This window comes from Thalassophryne amazonica, chromosome 16, assembly GCF_902500255.1.
Source record: "Thalassophryne amazonica chromosome 16, fThaAma1.1, whole genome shotgun sequence".
NCBI classification, from domain to species: Eukaryota; Metazoa; Chordata; class Actinopteri; order Batrachoidiformes; family Batrachoididae; genus Thalassophryne; species Thalassophryne amazonica.
Genome location: NC_047118.1, coordinates 77,771,428 through 77,795,926, shown reverse-complemented (window position 1 = coordinate 77,795,926; position 24,499 = coordinate 77,771,428). Strand labels below are relative to the sequence as shown.

At 40.4% G+C, this 24,499-nt stretch overlaps 1 protein-coding gene across 1 annotated transcript in view; it reads right to left on the bottom strand.

The window, feature by feature from the left end:
- Positions 1–517: 517 nt before the first annotated feature.
- Positions 518–24,499, bottom strand: part of LOC117528161 (E3 ubiquitin-protein ligase TRIM39-like) — an 80,175-nt gene continuing 56,193 nt past the window's right edge. Inside the window, exons 9-15 of the mRNA XM_034190740.1 lie at positions 9,844–9,928; positions 8,581–8,613; positions 8,279–8,305; positions 8,172–8,195; positions 2,019–2,194; positions 1,712–1,867; positions 518–1,159 (exon numbers count right to left, since the gene is read on the bottom strand). Coding sequence (XP_034046631.1) covers positions 953–1,159; positions 1,712–1,867; positions 2,019–2,194; positions 8,172–8,195; positions 8,279–8,305; positions 8,581–8,613; positions 9,844–9,928 — 708 coding nt within the window. The 3' untranslated portion in view covers positions 518–952. The remainder of the gene's footprint in view (positions 1,160–1,711; positions 1,868–2,018; positions 2,195–8,171; positions 8,196–8,278; positions 8,306–8,580; positions 8,614–9,843; positions 9,929–24,499) is intronic.

Below are 24,499 nucleotides of genomic sequence, written 5' to 3'. Positions count from 1 at the left end.
GCCAGCAAACTTGCCTGACCTTAACCCCATAGAAAATCTACGGGGTATTGTGAAGAAGAAGATGCGACACACCAGACCCAACAATGCATAAGAGCTGTGCCACAGACTGATCGACTCCATGGCACGCCGCATTGCTGAAGTAATTCAGGCAAAAGGAGCCCCAACTACGTATTGAGTGCTGTACATGCTCATACTTTTCAGTTGGCCAACATTTCTAAAAATCCATGTTTTGTATTGGTCTTAAGTAATATTCTTATCTTCTGAGATACTGAATTTGGGATTTTCATTAGTTGTCAGTTATCATCAAAATGAAAAGAAACATTTGTAATTACCAGTATGTGTGTAATGAATGAATAAAGTTTCACTTTTTGAATGGAATTACTGAAATAAAAAAAACTTTTGCATGATACTCTAATTAGATGACCAGCATATATATATATAGAGAGAGAGAGAGAGAGAGAGAGAGAGTGAGTTGGAGGATATATTGTTGGAAAGGTAAATTTTCTGACCACGTAGATGAACAAAGTTAAAAATATTTTATTGAACACAAAATAATAATAAAAAAAAAACAACTGCAGAAGGCAGATCGCATGATATAAATGTAATCTCTCTGTAAATAACAATGACTATTTGGTTTATAATTTGTGAAAAACAAGGATGAAGAATTTTTTCCAAAGTCCGATTTTGTACATATCACCAAATTTCATTTTTCAATGAAATTGTTATTTTAAAAAGTAATTACAATTGACTTTGACCTAAACAAATAATAGGTGATTTTCTTTTTCTCTTGGTGGACTCATAAATTAGCAGTCAAGACTCTGGTCCATCAGTGGTGACACTGAGGTCCCGGTTCCACCCCTCATTGGACTCAGTCATACTTCCTACACGGCCACCTTTGGCTCTTTCCCAGAAGCCCACTGTCTACGTTTCTGATGAGGATCAGCTGTGGGCTTTAGGCCAGATGATGTTGGGAGGTCATGAGGACCAGGGGCACCTCCTTGTCCCCGGTGCCCAGCAAAGGAAACATCTTGTTGGAGATGTCGAAGGATCCTTTGAAGCTGTAGATGTCTGTGCCAGTCTTCGCGTTGTAAAATGACACGTGACCTTCTTCCATGTCCAGGAACACACCCACCTGTCGCAGCTTTGGTGGCGTTTTCACCTGAGTGTTGGATGACAACAATAAAAACTTCAGTACAAAATAAATATTCTGCAGAGACTTTCTGAAAGGGATCTATAAAAAAAAAAAAAAAAAAAAATCCTGGATACAATTCCAGAACAAGTCAGTGCTGAACTCCAAGGTACGTGTGCCGTCAATGACCTTTGACTTAGCACATACCTATAACTTCACTTTTATTGCATTATTATAATGGCAAATAAAATGACAGAAATCTGAAAGACTAAACAAGCTTCAGGAGCTGACAGTTAGCGACACCCACATTTACCCCTTACAAAGACACTTCCACAATTTGCCTGGTGAAATGTTACTTTTTATCGGTGGGAACAGACAGCTGGCTGCTCTCTAGGACCTGAGGTGGTTTCATGACGCACTGGTTATTCTTATTCTTCATGTGAAGATTTTCTCAGGATGCAAAGGCGCAAGTCTTGATAATTAGGTTGAAAGAAAAAAAGCAATTTCCTTTTGAAATGTTGCTAGAAACAATCAAGACTCTGGGCTCTAAGGTTATTTTGGCTTAGAAACAGCTGGGCTGACCTTGGTGAGGGGCGGGGCTGTGAGCGCACGCAGGTGGTTGCTGCTCCACCAGATGGCGTAGTATCCGCTGGAGGGACTCATGTCAAACAGGCCCTTCCTCTGAGCCTTCTCCTCGACCACGCCCACTTTCCAGTCTTTATTCTCGCCAACAAATACCTGAGACAGCAGGGGGCAGCAGGCAGCACCAACGCCAAACCAATCAAGAGATTTTAATGAAGCTTGATCGAAGCACTTAAGTCATCTTTGTCTTTGTCTGACTGATGAAAATGTTTGGCTCTAAGGTTGAACATTGCCTCTGACCACTCACCTCCCAGTAGTGGCGTCCTGAGGTGTAGCCCTCCTTGGCGGTGACGCAGGACCACACATCGAAGCGGGACTGGCTGTTCCTGTAGATCTGGAGCTTCTCACCCCGCTTCACCTGCTTCCTGTCCTCGGACAGGATCAGGAACGGGTATGCCGTCACCGGGTTCAGCGTAATGTCCTCTGAGGATAAACGGGAAGAGACTTCACCAAAACACCAACAAGGGCAGGAAGTGATCTGAGGCGGTCTTTATTTTCAGTCAATCAATCAATCAATTTTTTTTTTATATAGCGCCAAATCACAACAGTTGCCCCAAGGCGCTTTATATTGTAAGGCAAGGCCATACAATAATTATGTAAAACCCCAACGGTCAAAACGACCCCCTGTGAGCAAGCACTTGGCTACAGTGGGAAGGAAAAACTCCCTTTTAACAGGAAGAAACCTCCAGCAGAACCAGGCTCAGGGAGGGGCAGTCTTCTGCTGGGACTGGTTGGGGCTGAGGGAGAGAACCAGGAAAAAGACATGCTGTGGAGGGGAGCAGAGATCGATCACTAATGATTAAATGCAGAGTGGTGCATACAGAGCAAAAAGAGAAAGAAACAGTGCATCATGGGAACCCCCCAGCAGTCTACGTCTATAGCAGCATAACTAAGGGATGGTTCAGGGTCACCTGATCCAGCCCTAACTATAAGTAAGTAGGTATAAAAAGGAAAGTTTTAAGCCTAATCTTAAAAGTAGAGAGGGTGTCTGTCTCCCTGATCTGAATTGGGAGCTGGTTCCACAGGAGAGGAGCCTGAAAGCTGAAGGCTCTGCCTCCCATTCTACTCTTACAAACCCTAGGAACTACAAGTAAGCCTGCAGTCTGAGAGCGAAGCGCTCTATTGGGGTGATATGGTACTACGAGGTCCCTAAGATAAGATGGGACCTGATTATTCAAAACCTTATAAGTAAGAAGAAGAATTTTAAATTCTATTCTAGAATTAACAGGAAGCCAATGAAGAGAGGCCAATATGGGTGAGATATGCTCTCTCCTTCTAGTCCCCGTTAGTACTCTAGCTGCAGCATTTTGAATTAACTGAAGGCTTTTTAGGGAACTTTTAGGACAACCTGATAATAATGAATTACAATAGTCCAGCCTAGAAGAAATAAATGCATGAATTAGTTTTTCAGCATCACTCTGAGACAAGACCTTTCTAATTTTAGAGATATTGTGTAAATGCAAAAAAGCAGTCCTACATATTTGTTTAATATGCGCTTTGAATGACATATCCTGATCAAAAATGACTCCAAGATTTCTCACAGTATTACTAAAGGTCAGGGTAATGCCATCCAGAGTAAGGATCTGGTTAGACACCATGTTTCTAAGATTTGTGGGGCCAAGTACAATAACTTCAGTTTTATCTGAGTTTAAAAGCAGGAAATTAGAGGTCATCCATGTCTTTATGTCTGTAAGACAATCCTGCAGTTTAGCTAATTGGTGTGTGTCCTCTGGCTTCATGGATAGATAAAGCTGGGTATCATCTGCGTAACAATGAAAATTTAAGCAATACCGTCTAATAATACTGCCTAAGGGAAGCATGTATAAAGTGAATAAAATTGGTCCTAGCACAGAACCTTGTGGAACTCCATAATTAACTTTAGTCTGTGAAGAAGATTCCCCATTTACATGAACAAATTGTAATCTATTAGACAAATATGATTCAAACCGCCACAGCGCAGTGCCTTTAATACCTATGGCATGCTCTAATCTCTGTAATAAAATTTTATGGTCAACAGTATCAAAAGCAGCACTGAGGTCTAACAGAACAAGCACAGAGATGAGTCCACTGTCCGAGGCCATAAGAAGATCATTTGTAACCTTCACTAATGCTGTTTCTGTACTATGATGAATTCTAAAACCTGACTGAAACTCTTCAAATAGACCATTCCTCTGCAGATGATCAGTTAGCTGTTTTACAACTACCCTTTCAAGAATTTTTGAGAGAAAAGGAAGGTTGGAGATTGGCCTATAATTAGCTAAGATAGCTGGGTCAAGTGATGGCTTTTTAAGTAATGGTTTAATTACTGCCACCTTAAAAGCCTGTGGTACATAGCCAACTAACAAAGATAGATTGATCATATTTAAGATCGAAGCATTAAATAATGGTAGGGCTTCCTTGAGCAGCCTGGTAGGAATGGGGTCTAATAGACATGTTGATGGTTTGGATGAAGTAACTAATGAAAATAACTCAGAACAATCAGAGAGAAAGAGTCTAACCAAATACCGGCATCACTGAAAGCAGCCAAAGATAACGATACGTCTTTGGGATGGTTATGAGTAATTTTTTCTCTAATAGTTAAAATTTTGTTAGCAAAGAAAGTCATGAAGTCATTACTAGTTAAAGTTAATGGAATACTCAGCTCAATAGAGCTCTGACTCTTTGTCAGCCTGGCTACAGTGCTGAAAAGAAACGTGGGGTTGTTCTTATTTTCTTCAATTAGTGATGAGTAGTAAGATGTCCTAGCTTTACGGAGGGCTTTTTTTTACAGAGCAACAGACTCTTTTTCCAGGCTAAGTGAAGATCTTCTAAATTAGTGAGACGCCATTTCCTCTCCAACTTACGGGTTATCTGCTTTAAGCTACGAGTTTGTGAGTTATACCACGGAGTCAGGCACTTCTGATTTAAAGCTCTCTTTTTCAGAGGAGCTACAGCATCCAAAGTTGTCTTCAATGAGGATGTAAAACTACTGACGAGATACTCTATCTCACTTACAGAGTTTAGGTAGCTACTCTGCACTGTGTTGGTATATGGCATTAGAGAACATAAAGAAGGAATCATATCCTTAAACCTAGTTACAGCGCTTTCTGAAAGACTTCTAGTGTAATGAAACTTATTCCCCACTGCTGGGTAGTCCATCAGAGTAAATGTAAATGTTATTAAGAAATGATCAGACAGAAGGGAGTTTTCAGGGAATACTGTTAAGTCTTCTATTTCCATACCATAAGTCAGAACAAGATCTAAGATATGATTAAAGTGGTGGGTGGACTCATTTACATTTTGAGCAAAGCCAATAGAGTCTAATAATAGATTAAATGCAGTGTTGAGGCTGTCATTCTCAGCATCTGTGTGGATGTTAAAATCGCCCACTATAATTATCTTATCTGAGCTAAGCACTAAGTCAGACAAAAGGTCTGAAAATTCACAGAAACTCACAGTAACGACCAGGTGGACGATAGATAATAAATAAAACTGTTTTTTGGGACTTCCAATTTGGATGGACAAGACTAAGAGTCAAGCTTTCAAATGAATTAAAGCTCTGTCTGGGTTTTTGATTAATTAATAAGCTGGAATCGAAGATTGCTGCTAATCCTCCGCCTCGGCCTGTGCTACAAGCATTCTGACAGTTAGTGTGACTCGGGGGTGTTGACTCATTTAAACTAACATATTCATCCTGCTGTAACCAGGTTTCTGTAAGGCAGAATAAATCAATATGTTGATCAATTATTATATCATTTACCAACAGGGACTTAGAAGAGAGAGACCTAATGTTTAATAGACCACATTTAACTGTTTTAGTCTGTGGTGCAGTTGAAGGTGCCATATTATTTTTTCTTTTTGAATTTTTATGCTTAAATAGATTTTTGCTAGTTATTGGTGGTCTGGGAGCAGACACCGTCTCTACGGGGATGGGGTAATGAGGGGATGGCAGGGGGAGAGAAGCTGCAGAGAGGTGTGTAAGACTACAACTCTGCTTCCTGGTCCCAACCCTGGATAGTCACGGTTTGGAGGATTTAAGAAAATTGGCCAGATTTCTAGAAATGAGAGCTGCTCCATCCAAAGTGGGATAGATGCCGTCTCTCCTAACAAGACCAGGTTTTCCCCAGAAGCTTTGCCAATTATCTATGAAGCCCACCTCATTTTTTTTTTGGACACCACTCAGACAGCCAGCAATTCAAGGAGAACATGCGGCTAAACCTGTCACTCCCGGTCTGATTGGGGAGGGGCCCAGAGAAAACTACAGAGTCCGACATTGTTTTTGCAAAGTTACACACCAATTCAATCTTAATTTTAGTGACCTCCGATTGGCGTAACCGGGTGTCATTACTGCCGACGTGAATTACAATCTTACCAAATTTACGCTTAGCCTTAGCCAGCAGTTTCAAATTTCCTTCAATGTCGCCTGCTCTGGCCCCCGGAAGACAATTGACTATGGTTGCTGGTGTCGCTAACTTCACATTTCTCAAAACAGAGTCGGCAATAACCAGAGTTTGATCCTCGGCGGGTGTGTCGTCGAGTGGGGAAAAGCGGTTAGAAATGTGAACGGGTTGGCAGTGTACACGGGGCTTCTGTTTAGGGCTACACTTCCTCCTCACAGTCACCCAGTCAGCCTGCTTTCCCGGCTGCTCGGGATCTGCCAGAGGGGAACTAACGGCAGCTAAGCTACGTTGGTCCGCACCGACTACAGGGGCCTGGCTAGCTGTAGCCTGGCTACAAGCTCGAGCTCATTTATGATCCAAGGAAGGAGGAAAAACTGGCTTTTAAGGATGCTTTCTTCAAACATGACCTCTGACCTCAGGTCATGGGTCACTGTGAAGGTCATGCATTTTGTTCTTTGTTATGAAAAGTTTCCTTTTCTTATTTTTAAGAACAGCAGATCTGATTTATGAGGAATAATCACTAAAAACAGAGTCAAATATTGAGGTAAAATATTTATTTATTTATTTTTTAATAGACAGCTTTTAAAAAAATAAATCTAAACAAGCACATTAACACCCCTGTGAGGCTGGAACACTCATTACGCCGTAGCTGTGAATCTGAGTTTTCCTCTTTTTTGATGGTGGGTTTGGCCTGAAGGCAGCGCCAGAGGCACAGCCAATTAGAAAAGATTTTGTTTATGTGTCTGAACATATTCCATAATTAATAACTGCAGGTTTCATTTGGAGATGCATGTGATAATATTTTAGGAAATTTGGGAGGAATGGACATGGTTATTTTAACATTCTCCATTTGGATTTATTTATAGGACAAATAACAGATACATTTTTGCAAACACTAAAAATTTCAGTCACATGACTGCCGGAGGGAAGCAGATTTTTGTCCAAGTGTAAAACAAACAATGTCTGGTCTCACTGAGCAATGATATAGTTGCTGTTAAAAGCAACCTTAAAAAGGAAAAAAAAAAAACGTTTACAGGCCCTGAGGATTCTGGGATGTGCAGATTATAATGTATAAAATCATGATCCAGCAGTGAGGCTGAATTGTGTGACACAGATTTAATGTTTCCAATGATGTCAAACTAAAAGTAACATCACAACACGATCCGGGCATTTTTTCACTATAAATACGGGATTGATTTTATTAATCAAAAGGGTGGTGGTTTCATTCCTTGAGTACCAAAATGTTCTTGTGCAAGACCTTGGGGCACATCAGGAAAACACGTGGAGAAAATTCCAGAGCAGAATGGCAGGTGGTGGCCAAGTGGTTAATGCGCTTGGTTTCAGTTCAGAAGGTTCCGGGTTCAAATCCCACCCCTGCCACATTTCTCTATGTAATGTGGAGTTGCGTCAGGAAGGGCATCCGGCGTAAAACTTGTGCCAATTCAACATGCACATCCACCTTGGATTTGCTGTGGCGACCCCAAGTGCAAACAAGGGAGCAGCCGAAGGGACTTACTAGAATGGCAACACACACATTTATCATTATGATTGTCTTGTTGTTGTATTACTTTAATAAACCATTAGGTGGTGCATAGGGCCACATACAGAGTAAGAATGTGCAGAATAAAGAACATTGTTCAGTATAACTGATAAATGCAACCAGTTTTTCTTTACATAGGTCAATAATAATAATAATTTAAATAAAAAACTTCAAATTTAATGATTAAATGGAAACTAAATTTAAATAACTGTGCTCAATGCCACTTAATGCCATAATTTTTGTACAAGTATGTTGTTTGTATTCCTAGTTCTTGCTAATTTATTGTGACGTTTGTTTGTGTGCAATAACAGAAGGGTGAATACAAAAAAGTTAAATTGTGCAAGATTATTTCACATCTGCTTGTTTCTGTTGTGAGATCTGGCAACAAATAATAGTGACAAAAATATTTGAGATTTTCAAAATAGAAAAAAAGAGGACTTACGATTTTCACAGTAAGGAAGTTTTGTTTTTCTAGACTTACCCATGTACGTGCGAGCTTTATTACCTGTAAACAACAAACAAACAAAGACAAACACAATGCTGTTACACAAGCAAACATTTGATTGGGGTTTTTATTTGGAAACGTACCTGACATCAGTTTGTTTTTCTTTCCATCTGAAAGTCACAAAATTTTTTGAACCCATTTTCTCATGAACATCATTTCAATAAAAATAAATAAGAAGTAAACTTTTACAAAATGTCTTAAAAACAATGAATGTCAATAAAAAAAACCTTACAAACTGTCTGTTTTAAAAGCTGGTTCAGCCTTTTTAATGATGTCATACTTAATTTAACTGTTTTTCAGCCACATCAAAACCAAACTTTTACAGAATTTCATAAAAGCTAAATGACTTCATTTAATTCTTAAGTCAATGAACAGTGAAACATACCTGAACCATGTGCAGTTTTGTGCTTCTTCAGATCTGAAAATCAAATCAGTCATTGTAAAACATTTTTTCACATTGAAGTCTCACTTTGACTCCATGAACAACAGTTGTCACAAACAAACAAACAAACAAACAAAAAACTCTCAGGCCCCACCTTTTTATAATGTTGTCACCAGTTATTTAAAGCTTCTGGTCCAGATCCTGAATTTATTTATTTAGTCATTTACTTATTTATTCATTTTTGTAGATCACTGTTTTTCTTTGTATTTTGTTAAAGATACCATATAGTCTGAAAAATTAAGTCTAAAATAACACTGATGTATCGTATATTCAGGTTCATGTTGCTTTAAAAGGAAACAAACGGTTGATTGGACGAAACACACACAAGTAATCACCAGAGGGCGCAAATCGGGTGGAAGGTTTGGAACCATTTGTTTGGAATCAGTGACGTAATGAAACCTTGTTTATCAAAGCTCATGATTCAGACTAGAGAGCAATGTGTCAAATCACAGGTGTAGCAAAGGTCTCAAAATATTGCGGACCTGTGTTTCAAGATAACCATCACTTATCTGTAGTAATACAAATTTTTGGCACCATCCTCAGGCATACATTCTATCATATAATTTATCCCGGGTTTGCAGTTTTGGTGTCGTGTTTCTCGATGTAGCTGCTTGTTACAATATAAGCAGAGCGAAGATAACAAGAAGATCAGTGCGTTGAAACCCTACATGTGAGTTTTAACCACAGCTGCTTTGGAATTTTACATGCACGAAACGTCCAGCAGGTGGCAGTATGTCTGTGGACTATTGCACAGGCCAAACAAAGGAACAGGGTTTGTCCTCATATGTTGTAAGACTTGTTGAGTGACAGGAATTTTTGAGTTATTGAATATACACATGTTGGTTGGGACTAAGTAACTCGCAATACACATTTTCCCTGCACTGGGAATATGCAATAACCCTTGTAGTTATTATAGATGAATTTATTTTTATATCCTTCCCTTTTAATTGTATCTGACAAAATGCACAGTTAATATGATTTGACAGATTTGCTCTTCAAGTTTAAATTAATTTTTCAGACTGTATTAGTTCAACTATATTTATCTACTGATAAATTTCATATTTTTATTTAAAATAATTTTTAATTTCTATCACCACCTCCCCACAACACACCCTCACCACATACACACCCCCCCCCAGTGAACAAAGCAGATGTTAATCTCTTTACTGCCACCATCAGGCCAAAGTTGTCATTGGTGCCACTCACCTTTTAGAGTCCACTGACCCTTCTTCAAACTGGGGGTGCTTCCTTTCCAGCTGAGGGGACTGTCAGACCGCACACTGTCAGACCGCTGACACTCAGCAAACGAGGCTGAAACACAGAACACAGCGCCCCCTTTTCATAAGCTCAGACACAGAAAGTGTCCATGCGTCGCTTCTCCATTCTTCCTGCTCCTCTTTACTTCCAACCTTCAGTCTTGTATAAAGTACCTCAAAGTGATACTTAAGTGAAAGTACAAGTATCTTACCATAAAATGACTTTGGTAAAAGTTAAAGTCTCCTTTAAAAATATTACTTGCGTAAAAGTCTTAAAGTATCTGACATTTACTGTACTTAAGTATTAAAAGTAAATTTCTCATATAAAATGTACTTTAAGTAAAAGTATTGAGTAAAGTAAAATCCAAGATGAGTGGAGAGTGAAACACTGACATGAAAAGAAAGCCAGTGTGGTGTCTGGAGAAACAAGGAGGAGGCCTCAGCCCCTATAACAGGCTGGATCCGCCTGTGGCGGAGCAGTTGGTGTTGGTGACGGGATGAGTGAGCAACAGGTGGATGTACATACAGCTGTAAAGAAAGCTGCCATCATTTTTCATTAGATGCAGTCTTTTTCCTGGAAGACCCCCCACACACTTTTCTGTTAAACACAACAGCCAGGCTCTTGTGAAACAAAACAGTCATTTATAGCTGAACAGTTGTGCCAAATTTAAGGAAAAGTAAAAAAAAAACAAAAAAAAAACAATGCAAGCATCACCACCACCAACCACTGCAAAGCAACCAAACATGGCACTCTTTGCGCTCTCAAATCCAAAATGTGGCGCGGCTTTTATGCAGTGCTTCTCCGTGAACATTTCAAATAAAATAAATGAAATAACCACAACAGCCAGTTTTGTCTGTACTGAAGTAAGTTTTCCTCTTAACTCCGATCGTGCGCTGGACTCCAGTGGGAGATGATCCATGTTTGTCATCTTTTATATTTTTTGGTCTTTTAAACTTGTTTTATGTCAAACATGCCACTTGATGCTGCAGGGTTGAAAGGCGCTGCGCTCTGGCTGTAGAGGACTGTATCTCTTCCCGAGGTTCAGCTGCACTCCGGCTTACTTTCACTTATACTTTTTATTGCAGTAAAGTATACATTTTATTGAGGAAATGTAGTGGAGTAAAAGTCGTCAGAAAAGTAAATAACGAAGTACAGATACGTCAAAATTCTACTTAAGTACAGTAACTTAGTATTCCTACATCGTTACATTACAACACTGCCAACCTTCTGGTGTAGAACACCATAGGGTCATCTGTAAAAAGCTTGCACTATGGCATCAGATTAGTGCTAAAAGCACTCGCACAATAAAACATGCATTCATGCGTATTATATTATTCCACACGCATAGATATTAACTGTGAGCAAGCAAATTATCTCTGCGCGCGTGCACTCAGAGGAAACTGCTCCCCAAGCGAGGACAATAGTGCTGCGAGCGAGGAGGAATATGTGACCGGCGGGCCCCTGCACTCTTGAAGCTGATTTCTACTCGCGCAAAGTGGATTTCTGCTCTCTCACTCAAAACATTTGGCACTATGGGGAGGGTTTTGGCACTATGGAGGAGGGAACCAGGGTCGGTACTGGCTCTGCTGTGATTGGTTGTTTCTGAAGAGCGAGACAGAAGTCTGCTGAAACGAAGATGACAGCGGCGTCTGGGCAGAAGTTTCTTACCTGAAGGAACCTCTGCCTTCCTTAAATTATTGACACACTCAAGATTTCCACAGTTTACTGTAGATCTCGCACATCCCAGAAATATATCCAGAAAATATCACTACAGACTCACAGTTTGAACGATTTAGTTGAAAAAAAACTTAATATGTAAAGTCTACAACAGAAATGTTGCTCTGAATTTCGGTGGCATGGATGCAGACTTGGAGAGAAATAAGTTTTCATGCTTGTTAAAAAAGCAGGTTGATGGAGTCCGGAATAGGCCATAGGCTGCATTTGAGGAAGGTTTTGTCATGAATAATAATAATTCATTTCAAAAGTATGAAGATTATTAGTGAAGTTTTGAAACTTAGTGGGATTTTTTCATATACAGTAAAACTTGCCTAAACCATCATCGTATAAACCAGCTATTCACACTCACCGGAGAGAAGCAAAAGTTCCAATGCTTTTGTATGGTTTTCCATGTAATAAACACCGTATATAATGGATTTTGTATAACAGATTTTCGCTCACATCGGACAAAACGTCCCACCCCGTCATAATGTATTTCCACTGAAAACCCCTTGTACCAAACAGAGCAGTCTGGACGTGCCCAGTAATAAATGTATGAACTAAAGCTCAGCGGTGCCGTATTTCTGTGATTAAAAGCCCGGCTGTTTATTTTCACACATATCCCTGGGTGTGATGAACCAAACCGGTTTAGATTACAGCCCTCTACATGGCTGCAAACCCTCCCCGTGACATGCACCTACTAAATGACAGACTGCAAAAGGCTGTGATTTGTCATTTTTATGTTTTCGCTCCTTCCTCTCCCATCATATTTTAATTTGCAGCATGCCGTTGATTACATTTCGACATGGATCAAATACATTTAGCAGAAAAGTCTGCAAATATAACCCTAACTTCATAATACAGAGTCATAAATGTCATTGCATGGCCATGGAGTTACAGAGTTGGAGATGCATAAATCAGGCTTTAGCATTTAAGGTACTATTCCACAGCAGTGACGCGACAAAATATAATCCTTTTTAATGCACATAATGTCCGGCACTTTTCAGCCAAAGTTTCTGACCTGTCATTAAATGAGGCTTTACCTTATTCAAGGTAAAGCTTTTAATCAATGAAGCATAATTGGAGCTGGGGATTCCCATAGATCATTCGATGCCTCCTGACTGTAACTAATCCGTCACATAACGGATTTCAATTATAACTGACAAAAATCGCTGGGACACCTGAATCCATATGCGAGTTTTACTGTATTGACAAAAGGAGAGAGACTGCAGAATTAACTGTACTGATAAGCACGCACACATGGTATCCACAGCTTCTCCACTCGACACGGAGGCAAAACTGAGTACACAAATTCCTCCAGATGAACTGAATTGTTTATTAATACTATGCACTGCAGAAGGAGAAACATGCAAATTCCCTGCAATCTTTCTTTGAATAATATTATTTTTAAATATTTCAATAATTTGCTCGCATGGAGCCAATCTGCTCTGAGTAAGTCTGATCCTGTCAGATCTCAGAAGCTAAGCAGTGTGGGTCCTGGATAGTACTTGGATGGGATACCTCTTACAACGATCAGGGGCTGTGTGCGTTTCTCCAGGTAAAACTGGAGTTGTGTCAGGAGGGGTATCCGGTATAAAACTTGTGGCAAATCTCAATGCGGATCTGTGCTAGATCTGCTGTGGTGAACTCACTCAAAAGGGGAGCAGACAAAAAGACCAACAACAATAATTTTCCTCACGCATTTGTTGACAAATTGGAGATCCTCTGTTCATTCCAGACTTAAAGACTCAGCCTTTTGTGGACACTGCTTTTGTACCAAACCATGATTATAATGTTTGAAATAACTTTGGGTTATTTGTTTTATTTATTTATGAAGAGACAGTGCAAGTTCACAAAATCACCATCCACTGAAATAAACAAGTCAGATTATAGCCACCAGCTAATTTTCATCTGTTGTCCCTGGTAGGTGTTCCACAGCATGTATTTGAGTGCCCGGAAGAAACCCACACAGAACATGCAAACTCCACACAGAAAGAGCAGGATGTGATCAGTTATATATTTTTACTTCATTAATCATCTGTCGCCACTTTTTTGGGATGTCTTGCAGGCCTTAAATGCAGGAACAGATGTATATTAAATTAAATGAAGTTGATCAGAACAACAACAACAACAACAAAAAAAACAAATATGAAATATCTTGGGTTCATGCCACCTGGAAGTAAACAGAAGTCAAATTAAATGTAAGAACTGAATGCCTCTAAGTCAGAATCCTGCCTAGACGAAGCGATACCGAAGCGCCGTGGATTTTCGGTTGGCCCGATAGCTGGGCCTCCCCCCTGGGGGGGCCTGGTGAGCAGAGCTGATCGTGACTGGACTGGGGCGCAGCCGGATATGCGGCTGCCCCTCTCCTCCCATGCAACTCATGTTTGTGGAGAACCTGGTGCTAAATCACTTGCAGACGACCTGATTCTGGGTGACAGTTTTTATTTATTTTTTGTACTGTCTCAACTTTTTCTGATTTTGGGTTGTACAACACTTACACATTTATAAATTACAGATGGAAACTATAATACACTCATGTGTCTTACAGTTCATTGTGTACAGTAGTGTTCAGAATAATAGTAGTGCTATGTGACTAAAAAGATTAATCCAGGTTTTGAGTATATTTCTTATTGTTACATGGGAAACAAGGTACCAGTAGAGTCAGTAGATTCTCACAAATCCAACAAGACCAAGCATTCATGATATGCACACTCTTAAGGCTATGAAATTGGGCTATTAGTAAAAAAAAAAAAAAAAAAAAAGTAGAAAAGGGGGTGTTCACAATAATAGTAGCATCTGCTGTTGACGCTACAAACTCAAAACTATTATGTTCAAACTGCTTTTTTTAGCAATCCTGTGAATCACTAAACTAGCATTTAGTTGTATAACCACAGTTTTTCATGATTTCTTCACATCTGCGAGGCATTAATTTTGTTGGTTTGGAACCAAGATTTTGCTTGTTTACTAGTGTGCTTGGGGTCATTGTCTTGTTGAAACACCCATTTCAAGGGCATGTCCTCTTCAGCATAAGGCAACATGACCTCTTCAAGTATTTTGACATATCCAAACTGATCCATGATACCTGGTATGTGATATATAGGCCCAACACCATAGTAGGAGAAACATGCCCATATCATGATGCTTGCACCACCATGCTTCACTGTCTTCACTGTGAACTGTGGCTTGAATTCAGAGTTTGGGGGTCGTCTCACAAACTGTCTGCGGCCCTTGGACCCAAAAAGAACAATTTTACTCTCATCAGTCCACAAAATATTCCTCCATTTCTCTTTAAGCCAGTTGATGTGTTCTTTGGCAAATTGTAACCTCTTCTGCACGTCTTTTATTTAACAGAAGGACTTTGTGGGGGATTCTTGCAAATACGTAAATTAGCTTCACACAGGCGTCTTCTAACTGTCACAGCACTTACAGGTAACTCCAGACTGTCTTTGATCATCCTGGAGCTGATCAATGGGTGAGCCTTTGCCATTCTGGTTATTCTTCTATCCATTTTGATGGTTGTTTTCCGTTTTCTTCCACGCGTCTCTTTTTTTTGTCCATTTTACAGCATTGGAGATCATTGTAGATGAACAGCCTATAAATTTTTGCACCTGCGTAGAAGTTTTCCCCTCTCCAATCAACTTTTTAATCACACTACACTGTTCTTCTGAACAATGTCTTGAACGTCCCATTTTCCTCAGGCTTTCAAAGAGAAAAGCATGTTCAACAGGTGCTGGCTTCATCCTTAAATAGGGGACGCCTGATTCACACCTGTTTGTTCCACAAAATTGACAAACTCACTGACTGAATGCCACACTACTATTATTGTAAACACCCCCTTTTTTACTTTTTTTTCTTTTTCCTATAGTAATAGGAAGACAGATGACGGGAAGGAGAGGAACAGTAGTAGCCAGTAAACAAGTAGCGAGCAGTATTTCTGTTATGTATATCTGTGTATTTATATTTGCAATTAGTTTTTTACTTTCACTTTTGATACTCTGTGTGCTTCTTACCCTGTGTGCTGGTATACAATGCTGCTGGAATCTCAGTTTCCCTAAGGGAGTCTTCCCAAGGGATCAACAAAATTCTATCTAATCTAATTCAATCGAATCTAATGAAACACAGAGCCGCGAAAGCCACAAACGACAAAACTACAGACACAACCTACTTCCATCGGTGTGAGCAGTTTACATCAGTTAAACACAAACTGCAGAGACAGATAAAACTTACAGGACCTGCGGTAAGTTTGAGGCTGAGTCTCTCCCATCCTGATCTCATCCATCTTCTCTTTTATGTCAGCCAGAGAAGTCTTTACGTCCCCCAGCTGAAAGTGGAAGGAAAACTCCATGTCTTCGTCCACAAAAGGCTTCTCAGCAGCCAGAGGAGCTGTGGCCTCCTCAAAGCTCTGAGGAGAAGAGAGTCAGGGTGAGAAGTCACAGTCAACAGTTTTGCCCTGCAACATCACTTTTGCTGGCTGCACACAGATTATGGCAGCATCACAGAGAAACACACGCTGTATTCCAGTGGGGTACACACATTAGGAACATGTGTGCTGGTGAATTCAAACCAACACTTGCATTAATGCATGTATATATACACACACACACACATTTACGTATCTGTGGTCACTCTGAGGTCATATGGTGGTCGTGACCTCAGAGTCAATCCCAAGGTGCTGGCTCACATACACGTTTCTCTCTCAGCTAACAAAATTTATTGTGCTCAATGTTTGCGTTTCTGTATGTTATGTTTCAGATAAACACCCAGTAGTAACATCTGTCACTAAGTAACTGAATCTTGTGTGCACACAGTAACATTTTGAGCGCTCAATAAAATGTAGTGGTGTTATATTTTTTTATTATCTCCATGCTGGAGCTCTGCATCCATCGCAAATAGGATTATTTCAATTATTCATTCGTCACCTGTAAGAAGCCTATATGATCCTGACTGATGGCTTGGTCTTCCAAAGTTGCCCTCCTGTCCATCAACTGGCTTAGCTCCGCCTCCAGATGATCCACCAGCCCCTGGCCCTTGGTCATCACAGCATCCAGTTGGCTTTCAATCCCACCAACAACCTGGGAGCGGATTCCTTCCAAGGAACGGAACGCTTCATCCAGGAGACTTTCCACCTGAACACGCTCCCCATCTGCGTATTTCTGGAATGAAACCACACCACCTTCTGATTAACCGTAGCACTGCTTGTCAACATAGCAACAAAAACTCAAACCTCGTCAACATAAGCCGTTTTTTTTTTTTTTTTTTTACAAACAGAATGCAGTTCAGCTGAGTAACACATATGACACACTGAGGATCCACAAGAGCTGTGTGTGTGTGTGTGGGGGGGGGGGGGGGGGGGGGGCTGATCCAAAGCAGCACACCTTAAAAAAAAAAAAAAAATTTCATTATTTCAAAATTTTACATACTGTAGTCTCGAGAAATGCTGGTTTCTCACAATGCAAAGCAAGTAGAAACACACTGTACTTTTCAGCGTCAGGCTCAAAACGTCTCAATCTCCACCAGTATATGGACCCTGAAGTCTGGGAGTATGTGCTGATGCTGCATGCACCACACTATGAAACCATCGTTGGTCCCTGAATGGCAACCACCCAGGGAGACAACCGCTTCATCTCCACCTCTCCAAAGTAACCATCTATCTGCTGCAGCCAGGTGAAATGTGGACGTGTCTTTGACCTTCTCCAGTTGCTGGGTTCCTCAACACTGAGGCACCTGTGGTCTGGATCATGTCCAGAGAAACACACTACATGACCAAAAATGTCATAGTTGATGTTCCGTCACACTGTAAGTGATACTCCTCATGCGAGTCTCACTAAGGAACTGCTTACAGTTGTGTTCAAAATCATAGTACGTTTTTAGAAAAGTGAGTAAAACTCAAAGTCCTTATCTGGTTGTTAAGGTCTGACGTAACGCATCACGTGAGAAATCTGTTTCCGGCTCCAAAGACCTCCAAGTTTACAATTAAAGTTACGTCTGTTTGATCCTTTTAAGGATTTACAGTTTAAGTTTAGTTTGTGTTTACAGTGTGCTCAAACCTCTGTCCCTCCCTTCTCCGCCTCCACCTCCGTTAACCGCATTCGTCTGGTTCTATGGTCAGAACACTTAATAAAACTTTTTTTCTTTTACTTTACATATTTTATTATGCACAGGTAAAATCTACATGTCTGTTTGTTAATAAAAAATTTATTTATTAAAATAAACAGGACGTTAAAGTGCAAACTTCACTTTCTCCCCGAACGACATGAACAGGAAGCGATCGTAGCTCGCAGCAACTCCCATTGAAAATAACGGAGAAACAACCTGAGCTTCTGGCACTTTTACACAAAACAAACGTAGTAACAACGTCTAAAAACCCAGTTAAATATCCAGGAGAGTTTTAGGCACAATATACAAAGAGTTTTATGTTGCCATGTTAATGCTGTTGTCCGTGTGCAGCAGTGTAAGTGCAGCCTGATCAGATCGTCTCAGTGCAGTTCTCAATGTTAATGACAGCGTGCCTTTTTTGTTTGGAGCTGGAAGTTGAAAATCACATGATGCGTTACGTCACACTTAACAACTGGATACAAAGCTTTTATTTGCATACATACAAATGCATTTGGAACGCTACACATTGTACTCCAAATCAAAACACGAAGAAAAATGTATCAAATTTGTTATTACTTTACAGAAAGTGAAGAAAAAACAAAATTAGGCTGTTCAAAAAAATAATTAAAAAAGCAGTGTTTGCATTTTTCTTTCTGTGAAAAAACAGGTTTCAAACAGGTGGCCCTTATTTAAGGACAAAGGCAGCAAATGTTGTTCATGCTGGTTGTTGTGAATTTCTCTGGAAATCTGAGTAAAATGGGTTGTTCCAGACAATGTTCTGAAGAACATACTGAAGAAGACATACTGAAGAACATCTGAAAAACGTACTTTGAATGAAAAGTTGACTGGAGAGAGGAAAAAATAAAGAACTACATGACCGACTGCTCAGCTACAATGATCTCAAATGCTTTAAAATGGCAACAAAAACCAGAAAGACATGGACGAAAACAGAAAACCATCATTCAAAGGGATCAAATAACAGCCAGAATGACAAAAACTCAGCTAGCGATCAGCTCCAGGGTGATCAAAGAAGGTCTAAAGTTATCTGTAAGTACAGTAACAATCAAACAGTTTATCAGATGACCCGCAAAAACTGAATCCAAGCCACGGTACACTGTGAAGACAGTGAAGCATGGTGGAACAAGCATTATGATACAGTTGTGCTCAAACATTTACATATCCTGGCAGAATTTTTAATTTTTATGGCCATTTTTTCAGAGAATATGAATGATGACACAAAACTTTTTTTTTTCCCCACTCATGCTTAGTGGTTGTGTGAAGCCATTTATGGTCAGGAACAACTGTTTTTACTCTTTTTAAATCATAATGACAACACAAATGACCATGAACAAAGGTTTATATACCATGGTGATTTTGGCCTGATAACATGAACACAAGTTGACACAGCAAGTTTGAATGGCTACAAAATGTAATCATCCTCACTTGTGATTTGTTTGCTTGTAATCACTGTGCGTGTATAAAAAGGTCAGTGACGCCTTGGTCCCACCGAATGATAAGCCATGAATAATGAGCCATGCATGAGTGTGTCAGCGATTATTTGAAGAATGATCCAAGTTTTAAGCCGTCACATATCCACTACTAAGGCGCCTCTACGTGCCTCTCTGTACCGCACATGTGCCACGTATCAGCCTGTAGCGAGCCACGACCAACCTGTCATTTGAGCCCTGTCCAGCCTCAAGTGGCTCATGTTGCCGCATATGATCCACGCCAAGCCACATATGATCCATGTAGCTCTATGCTAATGTGACGTTGGTGCACATTAGGCATGGGTTTGGTCCAAACCTCCAGCCGTCCTACACTTGGTCCCTGTAAAGTATGGGTTTTCAATTCACAGCATCCATTCAAGATGTCACATTTTTTAAACACAGTCCAAAAATAGATGCTCCAGTACAGTCCGGCTAGTGTGCAGCATGCGTCAAGCTGCTGTCCACCTGTGTTCCAGAATTATTAAATGCACCAGACCAGCTAGAACTGAAACACAGGTTCCTGGACCACCGCCTCTGTGCTTCCGGCTTTATTTCTTTTGACACCGTGATCCCACTTTTAACTTTGTGTTCATCCATTTATGTCTACAAAATCGCTCTTTTGTGTGCGTTGCCATTCTGCATTCCTGGTCAGCCGCCTCTGCGCTCCTTCTCACTGGCTTCCTTTCCATCCGTGGCTCACTGGCTTTAAACAGTCATTTTCACACTGTGATCCCACGTTTAACTTTGTGTTCATCCACTTATGTCTGCAAAATCGCTCTTTTGCATGCGTGCACTGCCATTCTGCAGTGCCGAGTCATTGCGTTAGTGCACACACACAGTGGAGCTCCTGATCCATTAAGAATGAATGAACATGCAACTGATTTACCAAGGTATTAAAATAAAAACATAATGAATAATTATCTTTTATTATCTGCTTCAAATCAGAGCAGGAGAGAGGCAAGAAAAAAGCAGGTGGAATTGTGTGCACAAAAGGGCTGAGCCTGTTCCAAAATATGTTCCTCTTGGAGTAGGAGGGGGGAGAAAAAGCGTCCAGATGAAACAGTCTTCTGTGATTCCAGAAGTGATTAGAGATGTTTTCAACATCCAAGGTTTGGCAGAAAATGATTAATCCGCTACAAAATAATTATTTTATATACAGCATCCGGCGCACAGAGCAAGTGCAATTGTGTGCACAAGAGGGCAGCCGCACCAAAAATAGCCTCTCCGGTCCCTCATAGATGCCAGGTGCTCGGATAATGGGCTTTTAGCAGCCTTGTCAGCACCACACACGCCTCTAAAATCCTTGTTGCTAAATTTTGAACATCTTGAAATTAGCGCCAAGCTCAGAGATAGTCTTGTTAACCAAAGATAATGCCTCTAAGAGCCACCATTCTCCCATGATAGTTGAATAAGTCCTCTTGTACCAAAAAAAAAACAAAAACGTGTGACTCGTTATTAATCCTTCCTTATTTGGTGGGACCAGGGCTCGAGTTTCTGGGCTTTTGACAGACCCTTGCATCTTTCATCCAGTCCTGCACTGATGTTTCTGGTGTCTGAGTCAAAGGGAAAACAAAAGAATTGTCAAAGCAAAAGGTAACTGAACTGTATAAAACAGGAAAGGGATATAAAAAGATATCCAAGGGACTGAGAATGCTAATCAATAGTGTTCAAACTCTAATCAAGAAGGGGAAAATGAGGGATTCTGTTGGAACCAAACCACAGTCAGGTAGACCAACAAAGATTTCAACAACTCCTCCCAGGAAAACTGTTTGGGATGCAAAGAAAACCCACAAATAACTTCAGCTGAAATACAGGACTCTCTGAAACAAACTGGTGTGGCTGTTTCAAGATGCACAATAAGGAGGCACTTGAAGAAAAATGGGCTGCATGGTCGAGTGAATCCAGTGAAAGGCTCATTAAAAGTCTGTTAACGAGTCTTTCGTTGGATTCAGGCGTGTTGGAGCAGGGAGACAACTAAGAGTGTCAGGAATGTGGCTCTCGAGGACCGAACTTGGCCACCCCTGGAATAGATCATTGATACAAGTGACTAAAATGAGTTCCCAGAGGAATTCAGACATGTAGAAGGTGGTCAGACTAAAACCACTTAATTTAGTTTAGCATCTAATCGGGACGATTCACTTTGAAGGGTTTGTATGCAGATTCTGGCAACTTGCTCCTGGACAGACTGCTTGTTACAGTTTCTACAAGATCTACTTGAACCCAGTTTTGCAGGCAGGAAGACAAAAAGATAAGGTGCAAGGTGGTTAATTCAGTCCAAAAATCTCAACAAAAATCCAAAACAGCCTCAAATGTGCATGTGACCAATCTCCCACAAAAATCCACAGAGCAACAAAAAACACACTCCAAAAACAAACAAGAATGTCAATCAAAACACAGCAAACCTCAAAGAAACAGATTTTTGTAACATACTCATGAACAAACAAGAACCAAAGTAGACTGCTGGAAACATGAAGAATGAACCGGCACTGACTGACCAACAAGGATGTGCTTAAATAACTCAGGTGAAATTAACAACAGGTGAGAGGCAAACAAGGGGCGGAACGTAAGACTCGTGGGAGAAACAGAGTGCAGGGAGATGAAATAACTGAATTGAGAAAAAACAGTGTAAGAATCATCATCACAACAAAAATGAAAAACAGGAGAGAAGGAAATAAAATACAATGACCAATCATAACAGAAGAGGAGAAATCATAAAACCACAAACCAACATAGAACTCAGGAGCTAATAAAGTGCACAAGTGAACAAACTAACATCATAACATAAGGAGGTCATCAGCACACACAGACAATACAACCACAACCCATAATTAAAGCAGAACAGTAATGTGTAAGTCAAACATGTGAAGGAGTGCAACAGACAACAAGAAGACTGACAGGTGAGGATGCAGGGGTGGAACACAGGGGCCCCAGACATGCACAAACGGACCTACACAAAATAATAATAATACTTAAAGAAATCAACAACTACATACCTACAGAACATAAGACATCCTGGAGGTGGCAAATACCCGCAACGATGAGAAAAACTGATAAAGATACAACAGGGTGATAAAACTGGATAACAATCAAAACTAAATGTACAACCCCAATTCCATTGAAGTTGGGATGTTGTGTAAAATCTAAATAAAAACAGAATATGATTTGCAAATCCTCTTCAACCTATAAGAGTTGAAGAGGACTGAATTGAACTGAATACACCACAAAGACAAGATATTTAATGTTCAAACTGATAAACTTTGTTGTTTTTGTGCAAATCTTTGCTCATTTTGAAATGGATGTGTGCAACACGTTTCAAAAAAGTTGGGACGGGGCAACAAAAGACTGGGAAAGTTGATGAATGCTCAAAAACACTGAACTGGAAACAGTTGAGTGTCATGATTGGGTATAAAAATAGCATCCCCAAAAGTCTCAGCCGTTCATAAGCAAAGATGGGGTGAGGTTCACCACTCTGTGAAGAACTGCGTGAAAAAATAGTCCAACAGTTTAAGAACAATGTTTCTCAACGTTCAATTGCAAAGAATTTAGGGATTCCATCATCTACAGTCCATAATATAATCAGAAGATTCAGAGAATCTGGAGAACGTTCTACACGTAAGCGCTAAGGCTGAAAACCAACACTGAATGCCTGTGACCTCAGGCGGCACTGCATTAAAAACCGACATCATTGTGTACAGGATCTTACCGTGTGGGCTCAGGAACACTTCAGAAAACCATTGTCAGTTAACACAGTTCGTCACTACATCTACAAATGCAAGTTAAAACTCTACCATGCAAAGCGAAAGCCATAACATCAACAACATCCAGAAATGCCGCCGCCTTCTCTGGGTCTGAGCTCATTTAAAATGGACAGACGCAAAGTGGAAAAGTGCGCTGTGGTCTGATGAGTTCACATTTTAAATTGTTTTTGGAAATCATGGACGTCATGTCCTCCGGAAAAAAAGAGGAAAAAGACCATCCAGATTGTTACCAGTGCAAAGTTCAAAAGCCAGCATCTGTGATGGTATGGGGGTGTGTTAGTGCCCATGGCATGGGCAACTTACACATCTGTGATGGCACCATCAATGCTGAAAGGTACATCCAGGTTTTGGAGCAACACATGCTGCCATCCAAGCAACATCTTTTTCAGGGACGTCCCTGCTTATTTCAGTGAGACAATGCCAAGCCACATTCTGCACGTGTTACAACAGCGTGGATTCGTAGTAAAAGAGTGCGGGTACTAGACTGGCCTGCCTGCAGTCCAGACCTGTCGCCCTTTGAAAATGTGTGGCGCATTATGAAGTGCAAAATACAACAACAGAGACCCTGGACTGTTAAACATCTCAAGTTGTACATCAAGCAAGAATGGGAAAGAATTCCACCTACAAAGCTTCAACAATTAGTGTCCTCAGTTCCCAAACACTTATTGAATGTTGTTAGAAGGAAAGGTGATGTAACACAGTAGTTAACATACCGCTGTCCCAGCTTTTTTGAATCGTGTTGCAGGCATCCATTTCAAAATGAGCAAATATTTGTACAAAAACAAAGTTTATCAGTTTGAACATTAAATATCTTGTCTTTGTGGTGTATTCAATTGAATATAAGTTGAAGAGGATTTGAAAATCATTGTATTCTGTTTTTATTTACATTTTACACAACATCCCAACTTCATTGGAATTGGGGTTGTAATAAAGGACATGAAACAGAGACTAAACCGTGCACAAAGGAAGCGGGTGGATTTAACAGAAAACAGCAGGTGATCAACATAAACCAGTGCAGGAACACAGAGGAAAATCCACAATTAACCAAGATCTAAAACCCTACGGCCAAACAGGCCAGGAGGGCAGAAGCACAACACTGCTGGCCCAAATGACGCTCTTCTAAGCACTACAAGGTTGTAATCATTTCTTCCATTTCTGTTTAACACTTTTAGTTTTTAAATGCATTTACTGTAAATTTATTTAGCTAATTTAGAAGTGGTTAGCATTTTCATTAGAGGATAGCTTTTGCTAGCTTGGCTACACGTTGAATTTTCTGGTGCACAAAATACATTACACTCAACATTAGCCTTATGCGATGCTTGCAGATAGGGTGGCTCTTTTAGAGAGCCGTGTCATAAGATAGAGCAGCCTCTTAGTTTTAGTCAAGCTAGATATTATGGGCACTCCAGATGAGGTGGTGTTGGGTCAGCTACATGCACATTAGTATTACCTTAGAAACGGCAGCTGCGGACGACAGCTTCGGACCATGTTAGGTGGAGGAAGTCACATAGGGCTTGGTGCCCAGTTGCGGTACCCAGATCACAC